The sequence below is a fragment of the Microtus ochrogaster genome, linkage group LG3, assembly GCF_000317375.1.
Source record: "Microtus ochrogaster isolate Prairie Vole_2 linkage group LG3, MicOch1.0, whole genome shotgun sequence".
NCBI lineage: Eukaryota > Metazoa > Chordata > Mammalia > Rodentia > Cricetidae > Microtus > Microtus ochrogaster.
Genome location: NC_022029.1, coordinates 4,730,422 through 4,752,250, shown reverse-complemented (window position 1 = coordinate 4,752,250; position 21,829 = coordinate 4,730,422). Strand labels below are relative to the sequence as shown.

The 21,829-nt window shown below is 34.7% G+C and overlaps 1 protein-coding gene across 2 annotated transcripts in view; it reads right to left on the bottom strand.

Annotated features, from left to right (window-relative positions):
* The window catches only part of Csmd3 (CUB and Sushi multiple domains 3), a 952,990-nt gene that overhangs the window by 860,141 nt on the left and 71,020 nt on the right, over positions 1–21,829 (bottom strand). For both annotated transcript variants that reach the window (XM_026785886.1, XM_026785885.1), the window contains exon 2: positions 1,436–1,658. In XM_026785886.1, the coding sequence (XP_026641687.1) occupies positions 1,436–1,658 (223 nt within the window). The remainder of the gene's footprint in view (positions 1–1,435; positions 1,659–21,829) is intronic.

Sequence of the window (21,829 nt, the reverse complement as noted above, 5' to 3'; positions counted from 1 at the left end):
TCTTTGCTTTTTTTCTTTTCTTTTTCTTTTTCTTTTCATTCGGTGGTGATTGATACAAAGACCCTTAACTTGTTAATCCATAAGAATAAAGTTCTGAGTTCTAAAAGCAATATCTTTGTTACCTTTCTTTCCCCAGTGCTCAGGTTCACAATTAAAGAAGGGGCAGAAAGATTTTAAGTAGCCTTGATAGTGGAAATCGACTATGAAACATTTGTTGGACCACTGAATACATGACTACATGTATTTGTTTTATATAAAAGAGAAAAAATGAAACAGTATTGTGTTCTCTCATTCCTTAAGTAAATGGATATGTGCAAAGATATAGTCAGTACATCTATAGAGGCCACCAGATAATATTGAAAGGGTTAGCTCATTTTTATGTTTACCTCAATTATACATCATACATAACCGATGTGAAGAAAAACTACAAAAGACTTTGTTCTATGAATATTATTATAGCTGTCATGAAATTCTTAGACTTCCTTTGTTATCTCTTATAACCCATGGTTGGATGTGAACAGCTATGGGAAGTATGGTGGTCTGTATAAAAATGGTCTCTATAGGACCGTAGTGAGTGGCGCTATTAAGAGGTGTTGCCTTGTTGGAATATGCATCACTTTGTTGAAGGAAGTGGACTTTGATGATCAAGTCAAGTCAATTGTGACACTTCCTGCTCTGTGCCAGTATGTACGATGAACTCTCAACTACCATGTCTACTTATAACCTGCCATATTTCCCACCACAATGACAATGGAACAAATCTCCAAACTCTACACCAGCCCCAATAATATGCTTTTATTTATAAGAGCTGCTATAGTCATGGCATCTCTTCACAGCAATAAAACCCTAAGTAATACAGTTAATATATATAAAGTTTATATATATATATGTGTGTGTGTGTGTGTTTATATTTTTATGTGTGTGTATGTGTGTACAATTCCATTTCTAGGGTCAGAAATATAAGATTTGTTTGCTCAAAAGTTGCTTTCTTCAATTATTTGAATACTTCCTCTGAAATTAACATATTTCTCTTTTATATAAATATGGAATTTACCGTGTTTTCTTTTCATACAACTGCATATTCCATTTGACACATACATCTAAAAGACATCTTTTATAGTATAATTTTACTTTGCCCCAAGTTTTGACCACAATAAATAAAGTCTCAAGATAATTAACTAAAACCCCAAACACCATAACTATTTTAAAGGGTCACATTCAATTTGTATTTATCCATGGATAGGTAATAATTATTAGTATTAATAATTCAGATCTATGGAGAAAATTTTATCATTAAATTGTATATTTTCAAATGAAGAATACTTGTTTATTCAATATGAATTTATTATAACAAGCCATATGATAAACATTTTCTTTGAAACAAGTTTTTCCATGATATAGTTTATATCTAATGTTCCACTGAAATTTTACTAACCTTGTCCTAAAGTTCGTAGGGTGAGGATGTCCATCATATAAGGATAAATAGTCATATTCCTCTTCTAGCGCAAAGGACTGAAAAACAATTTGTATTCTATTTCGTTCTTCTGCTATTATTACCCATGTACAGTTTGCACCATTCGGATATCCATATGGAAAACCAGGGCTTTCTATGGTGCCATTAAGTCCTTTTAAAGTTCCACCACATGTATAAATAAAACCTGCAACAAAAGATAAATAAATTGTCATTGTTATAGAATACAGAACAAAAATCAGTGACTTTTTTTTTGAAAATTCTTGGTTTTCTATAAGAGCCATTGACAAATTTTCAATGACATTTTAAGATTTATGTAGGTTGCATAAATATGGATGTAACATATTTATGGACCATTTGATACATAATGTGAATAACAAATAGTAGGATTATAATTTATCAGATTAAAATTGTAAGACAAAAGAAGTTCATAAAATCATCCACTGTGTTGTTTTTTTGCCATTGTGACCTAACAAATAAAATTCCCAAACATGTCTGTTTCTTTCACATTCTTTTCAATCTAATTCTGGGAAGAAATAAACAATATTGAAAATTAATTATACAAAGCACAATGGGTCCGAAAAGTTTAAATCCATCTTTTTTACATAGCACGCTTTGAATATATGTACTAAGTTATACCTATACTGTGTTTTGAGAGAACCTTCTCATCTAACTACAAGAGAAGAATTTGTGAAGTAAATTCTATACAACAGTTTTAATTTTATAAAAGTGGTTTATTTTAAGATGATCCTAAATTAACTAGGGTGTTAAACTTACATACTAAAATAAACCTAAGTATTTGGTATTGATGATATTACTTTTTATACTAATTTTGTGGGAGGTCAAAGTCCATGAGTGCTCAGAGACAATTTGACAAGGTACCGTATTATTAGCAAACTAGCTTGTTCGAATATACTGATAGAGACATTTTTATGAGCAGAACCATGAACAGAAATTAAGAGGTCACAATTGGAGAAGGGGGAAGACAGAGGCTAAGTTCAAAAGTTTAGTGCTGTGGGATAATGGTCTTATACCCTGTATAGAGTTGTCACTTGTATTGGTTTAATAAAATACTCATTGGGCCAGTAGCCAGGAAAGAAGTGTAGGCAAAGCCACCAGACTAGGAGAATGCTGGGAAGAGGAAAGGCTCAATCTGAAGTCACCAACCACACACGGAGGAAACAAGATGAAAATGCCTCATTGAGTAAGGTTCCAAGCCATGTGGCTAAACATAGATAAGAATTATGGGTTAATGTAAGTTCATAATAAGTCTGAACTAATAGGTCAACCAGTATATAATTAATATAAGCCTCTGTGTTTTGTTGGGACTGAACGGCTGTAGAATTGGGCAAGACAGAAACTTCTGCTTGTGATCCATACTGTTCCTAAAATCACAGCAACAGTTTGTAGTTGCTGAGTGAGTCAGATCACCCCACAATAGCCACTTGCACTAGATTAGCTGCCTGTAATGGGTCTACTCCTAAGAAGGTGTCTCATGGATAAATACAAAACTCATTTTGATTCTTACTTAGTTTAGAAGTCAGTACATAGCACTATTATTATATAGCACAAATATAAGTCTGTACTTAGTGCTAATGCTGCAAAATGAATGATAAAATTATTGTTATAGTTCGCTTTTTTAAAAGCTTACCAAGAATTTAGATCGGATAGAGGCTTAAAAAGTCAATACTTGCCTATATTCGTATATTTTTTGCTCATTCATCAAAAGTCAAACAGGGTATTTTATGATTTTCAAAAGCAAACAAATAAATAAATAAATAAATATTAAAAGGTCTCTTTCAAATTGCTTCTTGCACAGCAATTACTTTGAAGCCTAAGGTTAATTAGCTATCAGCCATTTCTATTAGTTTTCTGCCTGAACAGCATCCAATTTGAAGTTCATAACAAAATGCAAGCATGAATCCCTTCAGCAACAATCTGATCTATGGGCTGTTTTATATATTCTCAAGCTCCATGACCCTGAAGATTTCAGACAAAGGGCATATGTTTTAAAATAACACACTCATTTTGTCTGCTCATTTGTTAAGGTGCTTTTGAGTCATACATTGCAAACTTTTTTATTTAGGCAATTAAAAGATGCACCTGTTTTTAGTGTATTTCCTTTTCTATATTATTCATTTTTAATTTTTATTTTGTTAGAATAAGCATGCATTATACATAAAAATTATTTTTAAGTTAAATATTTTGAATGAAAGTAATTTAAAATCACAAGTAGAATTTCAAGAATTAAAAATGAAAACTACCCATTAGTGGCATCGGGTTTTACCCTGCTATTAACTATTTCCTTTTCTATATATTTTCTAGGCATATGAACAACTTTGAATTTTAAATGCATTTGATATATTTTACAAGATACATTTTAAAAATAAGTACCCATTTTGTGTTATTTAATTCATGTATTTCTTAAGGGCATTCCTGCACAATCACTATTCTCTTGATAACTCCCTGTGTCTATTGTTTCTTATCTTACCGGAGAATATATACTTATTTTCTACTCAACACAACAAATCACAAAGATGAAATTCAAGCTTTTTGGTCTCTTTCTCATATCATAACTCTCCAATATAACAAGAGATGTGATTGGAATGAAGGTTTTTAGGTACACAGAGCATTGAAATTACTATATAACACTGTAATACTTTTTAAGGCATAAACCTCATCTGCTCTTATCTGAAATATTCCTACAATCATAAGGAGTTTCCTAACCAAAAGTGCCATAGCTCATAACTCAAAATCTTTATCTTAATCTCAGCTGATTAAAATTGTGAATATGGAACACAGGATCAGAAGTTTGTCCATCAGGAGTAGTCTCATAAGAAAACAGAGACACACATGGAAAACTATTCTGGCAATATTTCCCACTACTATCATACATTCTTCATGTCACAAATGGCACAGAGAATATGTATTTAATTGTTTGAGATCTGCAGCTAATTTAGAAAAGTGAATGAGAACTCTAAAGTAAGAAAGTGTATGTTTGCTTTTCTAAAGCACTGCAGCTTGCCTTCTGAGTCAGTGTACTAAAAATTTAAATATATCAATTGTTACACTTCACCTTTTGTGAACAAAAGTTTTATGAACATCCTTCTTTGACATATTTACCTAGGTGTGTTGTTAAAATATCACAGGTAATAAATCCTTTTGGCTTACATATCCTACTTTTTAAAAAGTACATCTTATTTGTCTATGCTTTTCCATATTATGTTGAAACATTTCTGGAAAATATTTCAGTTAACATTATTTATAAGTATTTTTTCTTATTATCCACACCATGAAACACCATCCAAAAACATAGCTTATTCTATACCAATTTGACTGAATTGCCTTAAATATTAAACAAACAGTAAATGGAAATCTTCCACTAAAATCACCCATTCTTTATGATTATTTTGGTTAATTTCATACTGTTTCACCTTCACAAATATTTAAGAATTTACACACACACATACAGACACACATAGAGAGAGAAACACACACTCACACACTTCTCTGTCTTTTGTTATCTTGCTTTAGGTTTTTGAGCCAGGGTCGTACTATATGTCTAAGAATGAACTGTCATTCACCTTGAATGTTATCTTGGTTTTAGCTTAAATTCTGCAACCCCTAAACATTGTAATTGTAGTTGTTCAATCATTTATAAAGTATGTGTATTGTCTGAAAAGCATACCACTATAAATCATGTTGATAGGATCTCTGAATTGCCAATTTCTAGAAAGTATCAGAGTTATTATATGTCTTTACTCTACACAATTATATTAGTAATTTTTCTCTGGCTCTGGTTCTGATTTCAGACCTATCTTGCTGGTGAACATAAAAAAATCACCAACAAAAAGCTAACAAATAGACTCTTTCGTCAAATAAGAGAATATAGACTCTACAAAATGGTCTCTATGCTGAAACCACAAGCACCTTCAACCATAACAGAGATATCAACAAGAATAATACATCATATTAATGGTAATTTCATATTCTGTTAGTAGTACTGCTGGAGATTAAAACACAAATCTTACTTATTACACTAAATGTATTACATTGAAAACGAATACTTATGACTTCCTGCACAAGGCAACACCATTCACATTATAAATATAACAATATAACCTGATACTTAAACTATCATTTGTACATATTTATTTATATATGATTATATCCTTAATTGCCTATATACTAAACTATATATATATACATATATATAATATATATGTATATATACATGGAAAACACTGTAAATGCTTCAATCATTGAAAGTCCATTTGTATTTGCCTTCATCTTTATTCTTTTTTGCATTTGGTCTGTCATACTAGATTGATTTTTCTTGCACCTAAAATTATTTCTCAGTACTTGTTTTAACTAGTCAAAAATAATATAATTAGTGATCCTAGAGAAGCTAAATAAGGAGAACCCAAAGAAAAACATATAGGCATCCTCCTGAATATTAACCTTCAGCAAGCGATGAAAGGAGACAGAGACAGAGACCCACATTGGAGCACAGGACTGAAATCTCAAGGTCCAAATCAGGAGCAGGAGAGAGAGCACGAGCAAGGAACTCAGGACCGCGAGGGGTGCACCCACACACTGAGACAATGGGGATGTTCTACTGGGAACTCACCAAGACCAGCTGGCCTGGGTCTGGAAAAGCCTGGGATAAAACCGGACTCTCTGAACATAGCGGACAATGAGGACTACTGAGAACTCAAGAACAATGGCAATGGGTTTCTGATCCTACTGCACGCACTGGCTTTGTGGGAGCCTAGGCAGTTTGGATGCTCAACTTACTAGACCTGGATGGAGGTGGATGGTCCTTGGATTTCCCACAGGTCAGGGAGCCCTGATTCCTTTTCGGGCTAAGGGGGGGGGGCTTAATTAGGGGAAGGGGAGGAAAATGGGAGGCGGTGGCGGGGAAGAGACAGAAATCTTTAATAAATAAATTAATTAAAAATATATAAATTTATTAGATTAATTTGGAAAAACCAAAAACAAAACAACCAACCAAAAGAACACTCCTCTCTAGTATTCAGCCCTCTCATTTTGTTGGAAGTTTTCACCAACACAAGCTGCTGCTCACAGTCCTCAGTGCCAGCTGTTCTCTACTGGAGTATGTTCAGTCTTGTGAAGCTACTCCACTAAAAACCTTCAGCCAACCTTATTTCAAGGTATAAAGAATCTTAGATGACTAAATTATAATCATCACCCGAAATACTCTTTCAAACAAAAAACAATTCTCAGAGAAATCAAAAGTTCATGCGTGATACAATCATTCAAGTGGCCTTCTCCCTCCCTTGTCTAGTAGGTTTGTAGCTTATTAGAATATTGTAGTTTATACTTGATTTCTTATGCTTTTTCTTCACACCACTTTGTGTGGACCAAGTAACCATTCCTTTGTTTCACAGTGCAGTAAAATACACACTGCTTTTCCACATTTATTTGCTCTTTGTTTAACATCTGTGTGTAGATTTGTCTGTTAAGCCTGGGGAGACCTAAAATATTCACTCTCTTCCATAATAAGGCAAACATAAGCTATAGAAAAACCAAAACATATTCAGTTGTATTTGAAAAATCTAACAGACACAAAGCAATATTTTTGCAAAACTTGCCAGTTTTATATAAACGATGATGGGAAGCTGTTCAGACTCCTGACTCCTTTGTCAAAGCATTACCAGATCCAGTAAACACTGCACTGTAACGCCTAAGGGTAGGAACTACATTTTTATTGCTTTCTTACTTCAAATCCTCATTCTATTATGCATTTTAAATGTATAGATTATTCCTATAAATGAATAGCCTGGATGATAATTATTTTATAAAGTATCAAAAGAAGGAGTAGAGAATGATAATCAGTATATTCCATAAAAGGTAAGATCAAGAAAAATTAAAATAAAATTATAATAAAGATACTTTTTAAGTTGTTCTGGTTAATTGTAAAAGAATCTTTGAAACACAGCTATAATTTTCTTAGTTTTGAAGCTCTGTAGTCAATGAGATATCATGTTGCAAAAATCTATGTGTTGAAGCATTAGATTTTGAGAAATTATGGGTTTCCTGAAACAAAATCACAGATTGCACATTCTATCATTCATAATATATGTATTGAATAGGTTTAGTCAGAGAGAATTTTTGTATAATTAGTCAATAAAATGATTGTGAATCATATTTTTCTGTCATGAATACCTTAATCTCTTGAGTTTTAGCCACTAAAAGGGAGTGAGTGATAAGTAATTATAACCCGTAAAATTTACATGCCCTAAACTTAAAATACTTGATGTAATTTCAACAATTTTGAGCAATTTCAAATCTTCATAACATTGAATTCTTTTAATAATACAAGTGTGTGGGCTGGAGTGATGGCTCATAGATTGAGCATTGCCTGCTCTTCCAGAGATCCTGAGTTCAATTCCCAGTAACCACATGGATGACTCACAACTATCTATAATGAGATCTGGTGCCCTCTTCTGGCCTGCAGGCATACATGCAGACAGAACACTGTATACATAATAAATAAATAAATCTAAAAGAAAAAGAATACAAGTGTGTGTGTGTGTGTGTGTGTGTGTGTGTGTGTCCGTACTGTAACAACTAGTGAAAAACAGAACTTTTTAATTAAAACATTCCTCTTCTCTTTAGATGAAATATTTGCTCGCATGTACCTCCTCATCATAATTTAATGTCATAATTTAAGTATTGGAAGTACATAAAGCTAAATATGTCCCTAGCAGATAGGGAGTTCTGTGGGGCAGTCAGCCTTTCTGAGTCATCCAGAATGGCTACACTTCTATTGGACAATTCTTGTGTGGACTGGCCATGACTCCTGCCAAACTTATAGAACACTAGAAAAGATATCAGCAATTTAATGTTCTAAAATAATTTTTGACTAACAGTTTTGACTGTCTGACTTTGTGTCTTTCTTTTACTTTCTAACTTATCCCAGCTACATAATATTTACAACATGTATAAAAATGTCAGAATTTAAGTTTCTAAGTGATATTGACCAATTTTGAGTGCACATAATATAAGATCTTGAAGCAATGAACTGTATTTGCATATCACATTCAAAATTCCTGAATGGTTATACAAATTGGAAATGGCATACCATTTTAAGTTGGAAAATATCTATATGATGGGTATTGTTTTTCCAAACTAACTATTTCTGTGTCTTTTCCATTATATCCTGCTGTCCTGAGATGCTGGCCCATGAAGATATCTTTCAGATATGGCTTTCTGGCATGTTAAGCCTCCATGTAAGCTCTGTCATTGTAAGACAGAACCGTAGATTTAAAAAGCAAGAATAAATCAAATATTCAGAAGACAGAGAAATCTGTAGCATCATTAATAAAAATCCAGAGACAGAATTTGAAATCAGAAAAGCAAAACAGCTAGCCACCTCAGTCTGAAATGACAATCCTGCCTCCAGGAATCTCAGAATGAGACTGTGTATGAGTGATGTCCCATACAGTCTTATATTCCTCTCTTGGGATGGGATTAAAGGCGTGCACAACTACTTCCCAGTTTTTATGGCAAACTAGTAGGCCAGTGAAATTAAAGGTGTGTGTCACCACTACCTGGTCTATAAAGCTGACCAGTGGGGCTGTTTTACTCTCTGATCTTCAGACAAATTTTATTAAAATACAAATGAAATATCACTACAGAGATGACTATTCTTAAATTCATGTGAGGATGAATATTATTCATTATTTTTGATGTGTAAACTTATTGTAAAATTCTATAACTTATCAGAAATCCTGACAAAGCAAGCCAATCTCCTAGTAAAGTAGACATCTCCATATCATGATTAAACCACCGACCTCATCTCTGAACACTGGTTATTCGAGGATAATATATTGTTTCATGTTTATTTGTCCTTGATTAAAAGAGACAAAGGCTCACTTTGAAATTCTGTTCTGTTCATTGAAGCATTTACAAATAATGATTCATTTAATCTTCTCAAATTCCCTGTGAGGTACATCCTCTAATCTCAATTTTCAGTTGAAGCAACAGACACGGGAAGAAAGAATAATCAGAAGTAATGGAGTTGATAGGTACCAACGAACAAAGCAAGGATTTGAACAGACACATATACTCCTGTATTTAATTTTACACAGCTGCAGTTTTTCATATACTAAGATCTCCCTCCAGCAGTCTTTACTGTTGTTACGGATTCCTTCCCCTTTCTCTTCATTACTCAGCCATAGAATATATAGCTTTGGAAAATAATTCTGCAGAGGTAGTTCAAAGGTCAGTTAAAAGTTGATGTACCAACAAGCACCTTTGTAACTTTTCTTTCTTTTTATTTATTTATTATGTTTATTTTTCATTTTCAAAACAGATTCTCACTATGTAGCTCTGTCTGTTTTGAAACTTACTTTGTATACTAGACTGGACTACAACATAGAGAAAGATCTGATTGCTTCTGTCTTCTCAGCTCTCAAGTGCTGGAACTGATTTTGTGTGCCTGTATTTGAAGCTGCCTTTTTAAATTTTACTTCATATTTAAAGGCAGATTTTTATCTCTTATTATAACTCGCTAGCAATTTTCATAGTAATGAAGTTAAAAATATGAATATTCTGTACTATGTGATAAGGTAGGGTAGTGTTGATAGGAAAGTCAGTTTATTCTGAGACTTCTATATTTACACCTTGCCTGTTGTAAAAAAAAAGCTTATCTATTTTCACTCACTCTACACACTTTTCAATATTGTGTGTGTGTGTGTGTGTGTGTGTGTGTGTGTGTGTGTGTGTATTGGTATGTATTGTTTATGTGTGTATGTTTCTGTCTGTATAGATAGAGTCCAACCTCTGCTGTCTTCCTCAATCATTCTCCGATTAAATTTTGAGACAGTGTCTCCCTGAATCTGGATCTTTTGGATTTAGTTAATATGAACGGCCAAAGGCATTCAGAGATCCTCCTGCCTCTGCCTGCGCAGGACTGGGGATGCACATCTGCCACACCTTCATTTGGAGGCCGTGGATTGGATTTAAGTACTTGTGTACTGAATACTTTACCAGCTGAGCCTTTCCCCAGCTTCCTTACACCCCATTTTAAATCAAATATCAAAGTTAAAAAGAGTCTCTGAGGAATAAATTAGAAAATCACATCATTGCATCAAAATTTTAAAAAAATGATTAGACTGATAGGGAAATTCATAGTAATGTTCTGATGTTCAAATTTGTTATTTTGTGGGATATAAACAAATATTCTTACCTAGATTCCTTATAGGCAGCTTACAACTGTGGGGTAGAAGAAGAAAAACTACTAGGATTTCGTAGTCCCAGGCACTTATGTTCCTTTCCCTTGTTTCTAAATGACAAAATGCACTACAGGAAATGGATTTCATCTCAGTTGCTATACTTGGACTCTTCCTACCACAGTCAATTTTTTCCTGACTCTTTCAAAAACCTAAGGAGGTAAGCTGTTGACCATGTTTTATTTTGAAAACTTTCTTACAAAAATGAATAAGTAAATCTTTGAAAGGAAGCACTGGTATGGAAAAAGCAAAGAAAAAATATTTCTACAACAATAAAGAAGTTAAAAGCCTTTTCGTGGCTGCACTCAAACTTATCTCCATTTTGACACTTATTTTTTCTTGCTATAGCAGCCATAATGTGATTTTCCCCCTTGTATTCTTGCTCCGTACGTCTCAGCCTAGTGCTAATAATATCGGCTGCGGTTATTATCTCCTTCCACACCTCCCTGGCTCTTGCCTTGGGCCTGAGGTTACTATTTACTTGGGAAGAAAACAGTGTATTGAAGTATTTGTAAGGTGGAAAATCCAAGTTTTGTGGTTCTGGAAAGTGGAGGTTAGCATCCCTTGGCACATTGGAAAACAAGTCACAAAGACTTCTGAATTCCCTTGCATGCTTTCTTTCTTACAGGGTTTGGAAAGCCAGAGGGTGAATGACAGCAATGATGACATTATCATTTGGGGGACACAATTCTGTAGGCTCTGTTATGCAGGGAAATAGAGGAGGGGGAAGATAAGCTGTCATTGAATGGGTTTTCACACCACTGACGGTGTAATTCAGTTTCACTGTGGTGACAGTCCAGCTTGAACCCGCTGAAAGATGGCTGCTGGCAAAAAGATATGGTTGAAACTCACTGTCAAGATACAAGCTTTCATGTTAACTGAACAACACATTTAAAAGAGCAGTTCAAACGATGATGCAAATAAAGAGAAATGATATTTAGCTCTCACATCGTATGAAGCGTTTCTAAGTGCTTCTAGTAGGCTAGGTGCTGGCAGAAGCGAGATAGCATAACATCCTAGGGGTGGGTATGTCCAGGAAAGAACAAGTCTTTAAAAAGGGGTTCAGCTAGTATTCTGTTGGGGGTTTGTATGACTAAGGATTCTCAGAGAAAAGGCCAAAGGTTGTCAAATAAGTGGAAGTGAGAGATACAGTCACCTCTGGCACTTAAACAGAATTCAGGACAAATGGAGTAATCTTCGTAGGCCATGACCCAGGGATGCACTTTGCAAACTCTGAATAATTCCATTGGTGTCTTGGATTATTTTCATAAGTGTGAAGGTGATTAGTAAACAGTACCCATGAGAATTTTCTCCTAAATACTTTAATATGCAACATAGAATGTTAAGGTATTTTACTCTTGTTAGCCTCTTTAATAGAAATTAGAATGCAAGCCATGAAATTTATATAATATCTTTGTCTATGATAGATTCATATAAGGGAAGTATGGTCATGTACAAAATAGAGACACTAACTTAAGATCCCTCAGGGAAACATCTACAGCAGCATATTGGAAAAGAACACATTCTGATGACAAACTATTTCTTTACCAGAATGTAAAGCCTTTGGAACAAGTAATAAAAATAGAAATATATTAATTATTTAGAAATAATGAAGAAATCTAGAGATTAATAAAGTGCAGTTAGAGCATTGCAAGAAAGGGCATCTACATACAGATCACTATTGTTTTCATTTCAAAATGTTTATTTTGAATACACAAAACATTTTATTAATTAGAGAGATTTAGCAATAGCCTGCTCTCAAGTTTCATTTGTTGTTTGTGCTTTTTTTTTCTTTGTTGGTTTTATTTTCTCAGAACTTAGGTACACTAAGATCCATCTGCCCATCTTCTTCAGTTTTAGCTTTCCATGTATCATTCACAGTTTTCCATGGATTCATTAATGAAATTGCATTTATCTTTAAAACACCATTAGACAATATCAATTCTGCCTCTTTCATTTAAGTATTTCTCAGTTAAGACCAAAGAATCTTGATCCAGGATGGAGGTAATGATTTGCTAGAATTTATTGAGTCTGTTTTCCATTTTTCTGTAAGTCAAGAGTCACAAAATTCGGTGCTTCCATGTGTCATGATGTTGATGAAAAGGTTTACAGAAGCACCAGCGACACCCACACATCTCAATTGACAATGCTCTCTATGTACCCCATTCTGTGTCCCACAACTGAAATCTATGCCTAGATAGCTTCAAAATTTGATGATCCTTCTTCTTTCGTTATTTTTAAAACTGCTCCAACTGCAGGTTCATAACATAAACCAGAACAAGTGCTGAATAAATAGTATCCAAGGCATTCCATTTAAAGCTTGAGTTTGTAAAGTATTATACTATAAACTGATTATTTTTTCCATCTTAGATGCATATAGAATGAAGGTCTTACCACAAATAAAATACTAGCTCATGAAATTTTGTCATCAATGTTAGAAGTAAAGTGGATACAATAAATGGCACAGATGCTGAATAATTTTTAGAGGGACATAAGGCATGCTGTAGCTATGACTTGCATAATAACCATTTGAAAGATAAAAAAGAATTTCTAATAACTTGATACACGTAAATATTTATTCTAATAAATAGACTATTTTCAAGTATGTACATGATTTCACATGGAATTAAGTTCATACTTTCCTTGATAGCAGGTAGTCATTAGACAATATAGAAAATCTTGAGTCATTCTTAATCTTTAAATGGGTTATAGTCCATAATATATGATTCTTTCTTCCAATATTTTATCATATGTCTTTGTACTTGTGGTATTTAGGCCAGTGCGTAGTGAAATCTATTTATTCTCCTTAAATCTGGGCAGTATGTCTGATTCCCTAGAATAAAGCAAAAGTAAATGTATTGTAAGTCGATTCTTTTGCCTGGCTCATGAGAAGACAAGAAGTTAGAGGCTTCAAGCATAGGATCAAACTGGGCCCTCCTAATGTGGATGACAACTGTGGGGCTGGGCAGTTTGTGAGACCACTGGCCATGGAACCAGTGCTTATCCCTAGTACATTCAGTGGAATTTTAGAGCCCATTTCCTACATAGGGACACCTTGCTCAGTCTAGATACAGGGGGAGGGTATTGGTTCGGCCTCAAAGTGATGTGACAGACTTTGACTCCAATGAGAGGCCTCATCCCCTCTGAAGAGTGGAATGGGTGGGGTGGGGAAATTGCAGAGAACAGGAGGGGGAGGGGGAAGAGAAACTGGGATTGGTATATTAAAAAAAAAGATTGTTTAAAAAAATTAAGAAAAGAAGCCTTGGGCACCATGAGAGGTGCTTACGTCCTATAAAGAAGCCATAGCCAATCACAACCACTACCCTTAGTATGCAAGATGATGTCGAGAAAAAGTGAATTAAATAATTGTTAGTGTTGCAGTCCCAGCTGGGGCCCCAGGTTAAAATCAAGCAGTTGATTGATCACAGACAGCATTTAGAGAGAGACAGTCTACCCAACTGAGCACAATTACAGATAGTTCTATAAATTTACATGTCATTGTTTAGGTATTACTTTTGAGATTGTAATATAATTACATCATTTATTTTTTTCCTTTCCTTCCTCCAAGCCTTTCCAGACAATATTTTGCTTTGTTCTCTTTCAATTCATGGTATCTTTCGTCTTAATTGTTGTTCTATAAATATATATGTATATACATTTATGTGTTCGTATTTAGAAAAATATAAGACATGCTCAATTGCATAACCAATGGGTGTGCTCTTCCCTTGGGAAGACTATTTCTCTTGGTCTCACCATTTCTTAGTTGTCTGTAGTTCCTTGTCTACGGTTGAGACTTGGAAGGAGTGGCAAAATTGTAATAATTAGAGGACAGGGTTTTGCTGTGTATGAGACTGTGTCTCCTGAGGGATTTAAGAAGTTGTATCTGTAGAGTCTCAGAAGCACGATTGCCTAAATATATCATTGTTTTAATTCACTAACATTTGGAGATTATTTTCTACAAATTACTTCTTAGGTGAAGCAAAGTAGAAGACAGAAAAATAACTTGAACCTAAAGAATCAACATGAAGATCTGGTCAGAGACTCCAGATTGAAAAATAGAGATATTTCTTAAAAGCAATAGGCAATGGAATTTGCCATTTATGAAAAGTATCCCTATAAACTGGAAAGATTTCTGTTTAGAGAGAAAACTATAGTTGGAATGTAAAATGAATAAAAGATAAATAAACAAAAAACAAATCAAATAATTACTGATCAAACATACTCAGACATCTTAAATTCAATGAGAAATGAAATCTGAACATATCAAGAGTTAAATCAAGTTAATTAAAGTTTTTAACTTCTTTACAACCTTACTATAAAGATGAAATTTTCTTTAAATCCTCTGATTTCTCCTAATGACACTCATTGAGTATGTATGTTCTTTATTAATTTATGATATCTAATGTGTAGGTTCCGAGAAGAAAGATGACTGACATTTTCTAAATATTTTTGTTAGCATGGGATTAAGTGTATTACTACTATATGAACTTTCTGACCTCTTACATCTTCTTCCTCGTGCAGAGTTCATGCCACCTATGTCTTTCAAGCCCAGACCCTGTCATACCAAGGCTGCACATCTTCAAACACGATGCCTCTCCCTCACAGCCTTCCTCTGCCTAGTTTTAAGTTCTATGTATTTTTAAAACAGGGAAATGATTCCCGTTCCATTTGACTTACATGTCTTCTGTTCTCAATTCTCAATCATTTGCTCTGCCTTTAAGTTATTCTATCACGAGGTAAATACATACACGCATTGAAATACTCACCATACTCCATCAGTGTGCTTCCTATGTGCAGGAAGGGATTTTTGAGTTTCTCACCTTCCATGCAGCTTAGACAAATAAATACTAAAAAGTGTAGTGTTTCTTGTATGGGTGAATAAGATGGAATGGAAAAATGCATGGTACAGTACAGTATTTAATGATGTTTGAAGTGTTTTCAAATATTATGATGTTGATTCCTTGTCAATGGGTTGTAAAAATTCTTCTAACAGTGAAACTAAAGCCAAAACAATGAAATGAATATACATGAGAAAGGGAGATAAGATTACTTTTATAAATGATAGAAGCTTTTCTCTGCTTACTAAATAAATGTAGACATTATTTCATACTGTTAATTGTATACAGTTGAGAGTAATGGTATTTATATTTGACCAAGATAGCTTTAGAAATGATTTAAGAAAAGCTGATAAGGTGAAAAAAGTTAAACTTATTGACTAAAATTTGTAACTTTCATTTAAATAAAGCAACCAAATTTATCATCGAGATAAAAGAAATATGCAGAGATATTTTAATTTAAACACCAGACACACAAAGTGTTTTGTAGGAAGTATCTTCTTTAATACTTAGCAAAACCTTAGGAGATTATCATCTCCCTTTTTAAAGTAGAAATTGAAATTTAATCATGTTGACATAAGTAATACCTAACAAAGTCATTTTCGTGTTTTAGGTTTAAGTTCCTACATTTCTGTTACCAAAGAAAATAAAAAGTGACAGGAAAATCTAGATAGCTGGAACATGGAGTCTTGGTTTCCTTTCCTTGCGAGATCTGACTAAACAATTTAAAAGAGAGAGGATTTATTCCAGCTAACAGTTACAGGTTTTCAATCTATCACAGTGAGGAAGTCAAGGCAGCAGTAGGTTGCATGCATGCTAGTGCTTTCCTGGTCTTGTCCACTCTTATACAGCCCATATTATGCTGCCTAGGGTATGGTACCACCCACTATGGGCAGATATTCCTACCTAATTTAAGATAGTCAATTGAAAGCTTCATAGATATAAGCCCTTTCCCAGGTGAGTCTAGATTTTGTAAATTTGACACTAGCCATCAGGACAAATGTTTTTAGAAGACAATTGTTCCTTCCCAAGTTTGTTTCATAGCTTTTATTATTATTAAAGAAACCACAAACCTTTTCCTATAGATTGAATCTAGCTATAATCCCTATGAATGTCTACTGCTTTCAAGTCTCATTATTGAGAAATAACATGTTCTAACATACTTCATGGTTACTGCTTGCCATTAGAGTTTTGTTTGAGCTCTGTTTATAACCTTAGGATGTATTTGCTCTGCATATGAAATGATTATCTCAATCTTCAGAAGCATTATTCCACATCAATAGTAAATCCTAAGGTTAGGTATTAATATTCTTTAATACGATGTTAAAGACATAGTAAATGAACAAAGAAGGTCAAGTTAAGATAAAGCAAGAACTGGAATTGGAAGTACTCTCTCACTAAGTAAAACCTGAAGGGACTCTGGCTGGCCCCGAGCATAGCAAACATGGCTCTGGCAGGCCTTTCCCTTCTCTGAATTCCTTCTGCCTTGCTGGAAACCAATAGATTACACTCTTAATGCTACCCACCAAGGTCTATTCTCTTATTTGGCCACTTCCTCCTCCTGTGGTTGATTACCAAGTTCCAGCTATTAAAGTATTGAAGTCCAGCAATCAAATGCCCCATTTGACTCAACTAATTAACATGAAAATGAAACTGAAATTTATGCCCTGGCAATGCTAAAGCATGCATGAGCAGTCCATATATCGGGTTCTGTTGAACTTGCTCACATTGGATTTCATGGTGACATAACCAATTAAAATTAAACACCAAATCCTAATGTGGGGTTTCCCACTTCACCCTTCAAACTACCATTTTCCTACACCTCACAACTGTTTCCTCCCTCTCCAGAGGCAGTCCTTTGCCACTGCCCCACTTTTTCTCCACAGATATCTCTGTCCCCTTTCCCTTGTTCCTCTCCTCTTTGCACTCATTCTCTATCTTCTATGTTTGTCTCTGATTCCCTGCTAGCTGTCCCTCTGGTGCAAATAAATCTCCTTTCTGCTGAGACCTTGGCCTTGGGGGTCCTGAGCTGATAATACATCGATAATACATTGCCTTTCCCACTGTACCAAGTGCAATGCAGCAGATGACTTTTCTGGTTATTTATGGAAAATAGTTTATAAAAGTTTTCCGGAGTGACACTTAAGATTATTTGGAGAATAAGTCTACAAAGAGGAGACAATAAAATGTTAAATAGAAGACTATTTCAATACCATAAAGAACACCAAAGTTTGTGATGAAGAAAGAATAGAGAACCTTCAGTAGGTGGTGAAGTCAACCTGATAGCAAGCAGGGTATGTAGAAAGACCCTTAGCTGTTGATCTGATCCGACAGATCAACAGCTAAGCATGTATTACGATCGAGTTTCTAGTTACTTGTAAACCATGCAATAATTTAAGATTGGTTTTGGAAATATATAGTAGACATGTGCAGAAGAGTAAACGGCATCAATTTATGGTTTAAAATGTTGAAATTAGTGACTAGGTTTGGAAAAACAGAAGGCAAAATGCTGTAAGAAAAGTATATTTAACAGTTCTCTTCAAAATAAAATTTTCATTTCTGAATGGAGACTCGGAGAGCAACCAAAACTTTCAGGATTTCGTAAGTAAGCAACATTGTGCTGGACTAGGTATGAGAAGGGAAGACAAGTCAGACATTATTCTGAAATAAGATGGCGTTGGGTGGAAGAGGAGAACAAAGAGAGAGTCACTTGTGGAGGAAAATGAAGACATGTTGCCTGGAGGAAAAGATGCCTGCATATATAAATCAAAGAGGTCTGTGCATAATTGTGAAACATTTTTGCATATGAATGTTGGGAACAAGAAGTTGTAGGGAGAATGGTGGATAAAAGATTTTTGTGCTAAATTCTCTGCTAACAAGACCAATTTGTAGTTGAGCTGTTTATATCCCTTTGACTATAAAGAACAGTAATTATAGACAACACTGAAATACTATAAATTATTCAATTGCCTCGAATTTGCTAACCTCACATTCTTTTTCCCATGTGCCTGTTTTAGGCTGATCCTCTACACCAAGACATTTTTAGATTTGTTTGAAATCTGGTATTATTTTACTCCAAGTGAGTTTAGCCAAAACTACTTTTACTTCATTCTGAGAAATTTTTGTTGTGGTAGTTGTTTAGTTTTGTTTCTATCTCTTTCCTGTTCTTTAAAATGATCTTATGTTTGTTCCGTTAAAGACAACTCAAAATTTAGGTAAGGTTTTACATCATTGTTTTACACTTAGTAAAAGGAAATTTTCCCTGGACCATGTAATCATTCATGCTATGAATAATATTTCAAGATATTTTGACTTATGCTAGTCTATTAAGAAACATCGCTAGCTAGAGTATATCTTCCCGGAATTACTTTATTTGCTAAACAAGATATTGAACGGACATTACACCATTTGAGCATGTGTCTTGCACAGGCCTTACCCTTCTCTACCATTCCCTCTGCCTTGCTAAAAACTATTATATTCCTAAAGCCAGACACTTACCAATAAGGTCTATACCCTTATTTGGCCGCTTCCTTGCCCTGAGGCTGACTACCAATGACCAACAATCAAAAGCCCCTTTTGGTTCTCGTAATTAACATGCAAAATTAAAACTACACTTGAACCTAACACATGGTTTCTACTTTAGCTCTATACACCACCATTTGCCTGTTTTCCAAGTAGGTTTTTTTATCTATTCAGAGGCGCCTCCCAGAAAATACTCCCCCTCCCCTCCTTCTCCCTCATCCCCTATCTCCTTTACCAGTGCATCCTAGCCCATTCTAATACAGACCTCTCCTTTTCCTCCTCTTACAAATTACACCTTTTATGTCATTTGCTGCTGTTTCCTGCCTGAGTCAGAAAGCAGTCACTTTAACTTTTCTTCCCTGCTTAATAAAGGATCTCTCTGTGAAAACCGGAGCTTGGGTATGGTTAATTGTGCCTAATCTGGGGTCCAGGAAGAAGTCCCACTGTGCAGAGGTTGGGGATGCTTGTCTCCTTCAGATATTGTATATTTTGCTTGACTTGGTGACCTACTTTATGTTTTAAAGCTTTCTCTGCCATGCTTCTCTTGTTTCCTGACTTTTTTTTTTTTTAATATGCTTTCTTTCTAGCAAGAAAAGTTTGGATATTATTACAAAAAGATGGGTATAAGCCTATAAAATCCTGACGCTGTTTTTAGTAACTACAGCATATTTAATGAAGTTAATGTATGTGCATTTCAGTTTGGCACTGCTGGAAATGCCAGGAAAATCAGAATTCGCTGGGTCGAAGGGAGATAAAATGTCCCCTTGACTTTGCGTCTTACATAACTCTCTCATTCCCAGAGTGTAAAATCATTTCAACGGGGCCCTTTGCAAAGATTTTCAGCTGTACTGCATGCTCAAGCACTTGAAATGCCAAAAACTTATAAATTGAGTTCGAGGAAAGTAGCGGGAATTTATTCACTCAGAGTGAATTTCCTTTAGCCTGAGCGGGAGAATGGTAACAACACACACACGTAAGGAAGGGCAAAACATTCAATCATTTCCCTGAAAAATGGTGGGACCACCCTTCAGTATCCATGGGAAACGGGTTCTGGGATGTTGACTGAATACTGCCAAGCTCCTTCATGACTGTTCAAGTCTCATATAAGATGTCATGATAGTCACATATAGCCTACATAAATCCTCATGTACACACAAATCATTGTCAAACATGCAGCCTGCCTAACATAAGATAATATTAAGTGAACAAGCTTGTAGGAAAAATAACAATAACAAAGAATGCCTGCAATACTCAATGTAGAACGTGAATCTGGGACAACACAATAGCCAATTTCCTATTCTAAGAGCTGAACTAAAGTATGAAAGGTTTACATAGGATAATGGCTATGAAAGGTTCTTGTTAAACATGTTCTAATATAGTTTTATTTTTATTTGTTTTTGTGTGTCTTATTGTTGTAGGGACATATGGAGGGGTGCCTGTGGTTCCCTAAGGAGGCCAAAAGGAAGCTTAGTTACAGCAGTTGTAAACATCCTAATGTGGGTGATAGAAGAAGTAATCAAAGCCCCTGGAAGAACAGCTCCTCTGGTGACCTCTGAGCCATCTCTCCAACCTACACATGAGCATTTCGTGACAACTCTGAGAACTGTGTGAACAGATGATTTACAACTATAAAACTTTTCTCCCCAATGTATGTAACGCAAATGATCCTGATCCTCTCTATTTTATACCCAATTAAATAAATTATAGTCTCTCAGACATATTTTATCATGGACCCATATTTATCTCTGTATGATATTTAGTTGAAGAGGAAGAGCCATGGTCTACAACACTTATCTGCTGATCAGAAAGTCTGAATGGTCTTCACTAAAAGATAACGGGAAATAGATATATAAAAAGAAAATGTAGTAAAACTTATTTCCTACATTCTCCAACATGTAGTCCAATATTTTCCAATTCTATCTAAAGGATGTATGTCTAACAAGTATGCCTTAGAAATATTATAGGCAAAATTCTATGCACTATATATTTTTGATCAATTTTCTACACCGTGGCATGGTCATCATCAGATATGCCTGTTCTGCAAACTGATGGAATCCCAGTATTAAGATGAATATACAACATGAATCAGACATTTGGATGAATCCATAGAATGACCTGTAGATCAGGAGAAAATAGACTGGTCACAAAATTTACAGGTCCTATGACAATAAGAAAATCAAATTCACAAAGCCTATGGGAACAGTAAGCACATAAAATATTATCTAAACTCCTTGTGTCTGAGATATCAATATCACTATTACATAGCAAAGATTCCCACTGTATGGGATAGAACATAAAGGCCCAAACTGCTCTCACATACACAATTTACCAAGATACCATGAGGAAAAAAAGTCTCCAAAAATGAGCAGAAGGAAAGAAAGATACCAATATTTCAGGAAATGAGTAAACTAAATACATCCTGAGAACACAACTAATCTCAAACCATTTGAATGACCTAAAAAGAGTGAACCCAAACTGGACAGTGGCCTTTTTATTTAATAGCCTGTAGTATATTGGGGAAGCATTACCTCCTGTCATTGGGTTATTCCATTTAACCTACATTTATATATGTATCTATATTTAAGAAATTTCGACAGTAGGAGGTTTTCATCTTGCTGTTGAGAGAACTTTATTTTTTTCTTTTTTTTTTCTTTTTTTTATTTAACCCTTCTCCCCCTCCCCCCACTCCTCTCCCCCTCCCTCTCCAGTCCAATGGGCAGTCAGGATTCCCTGCCCTGTGG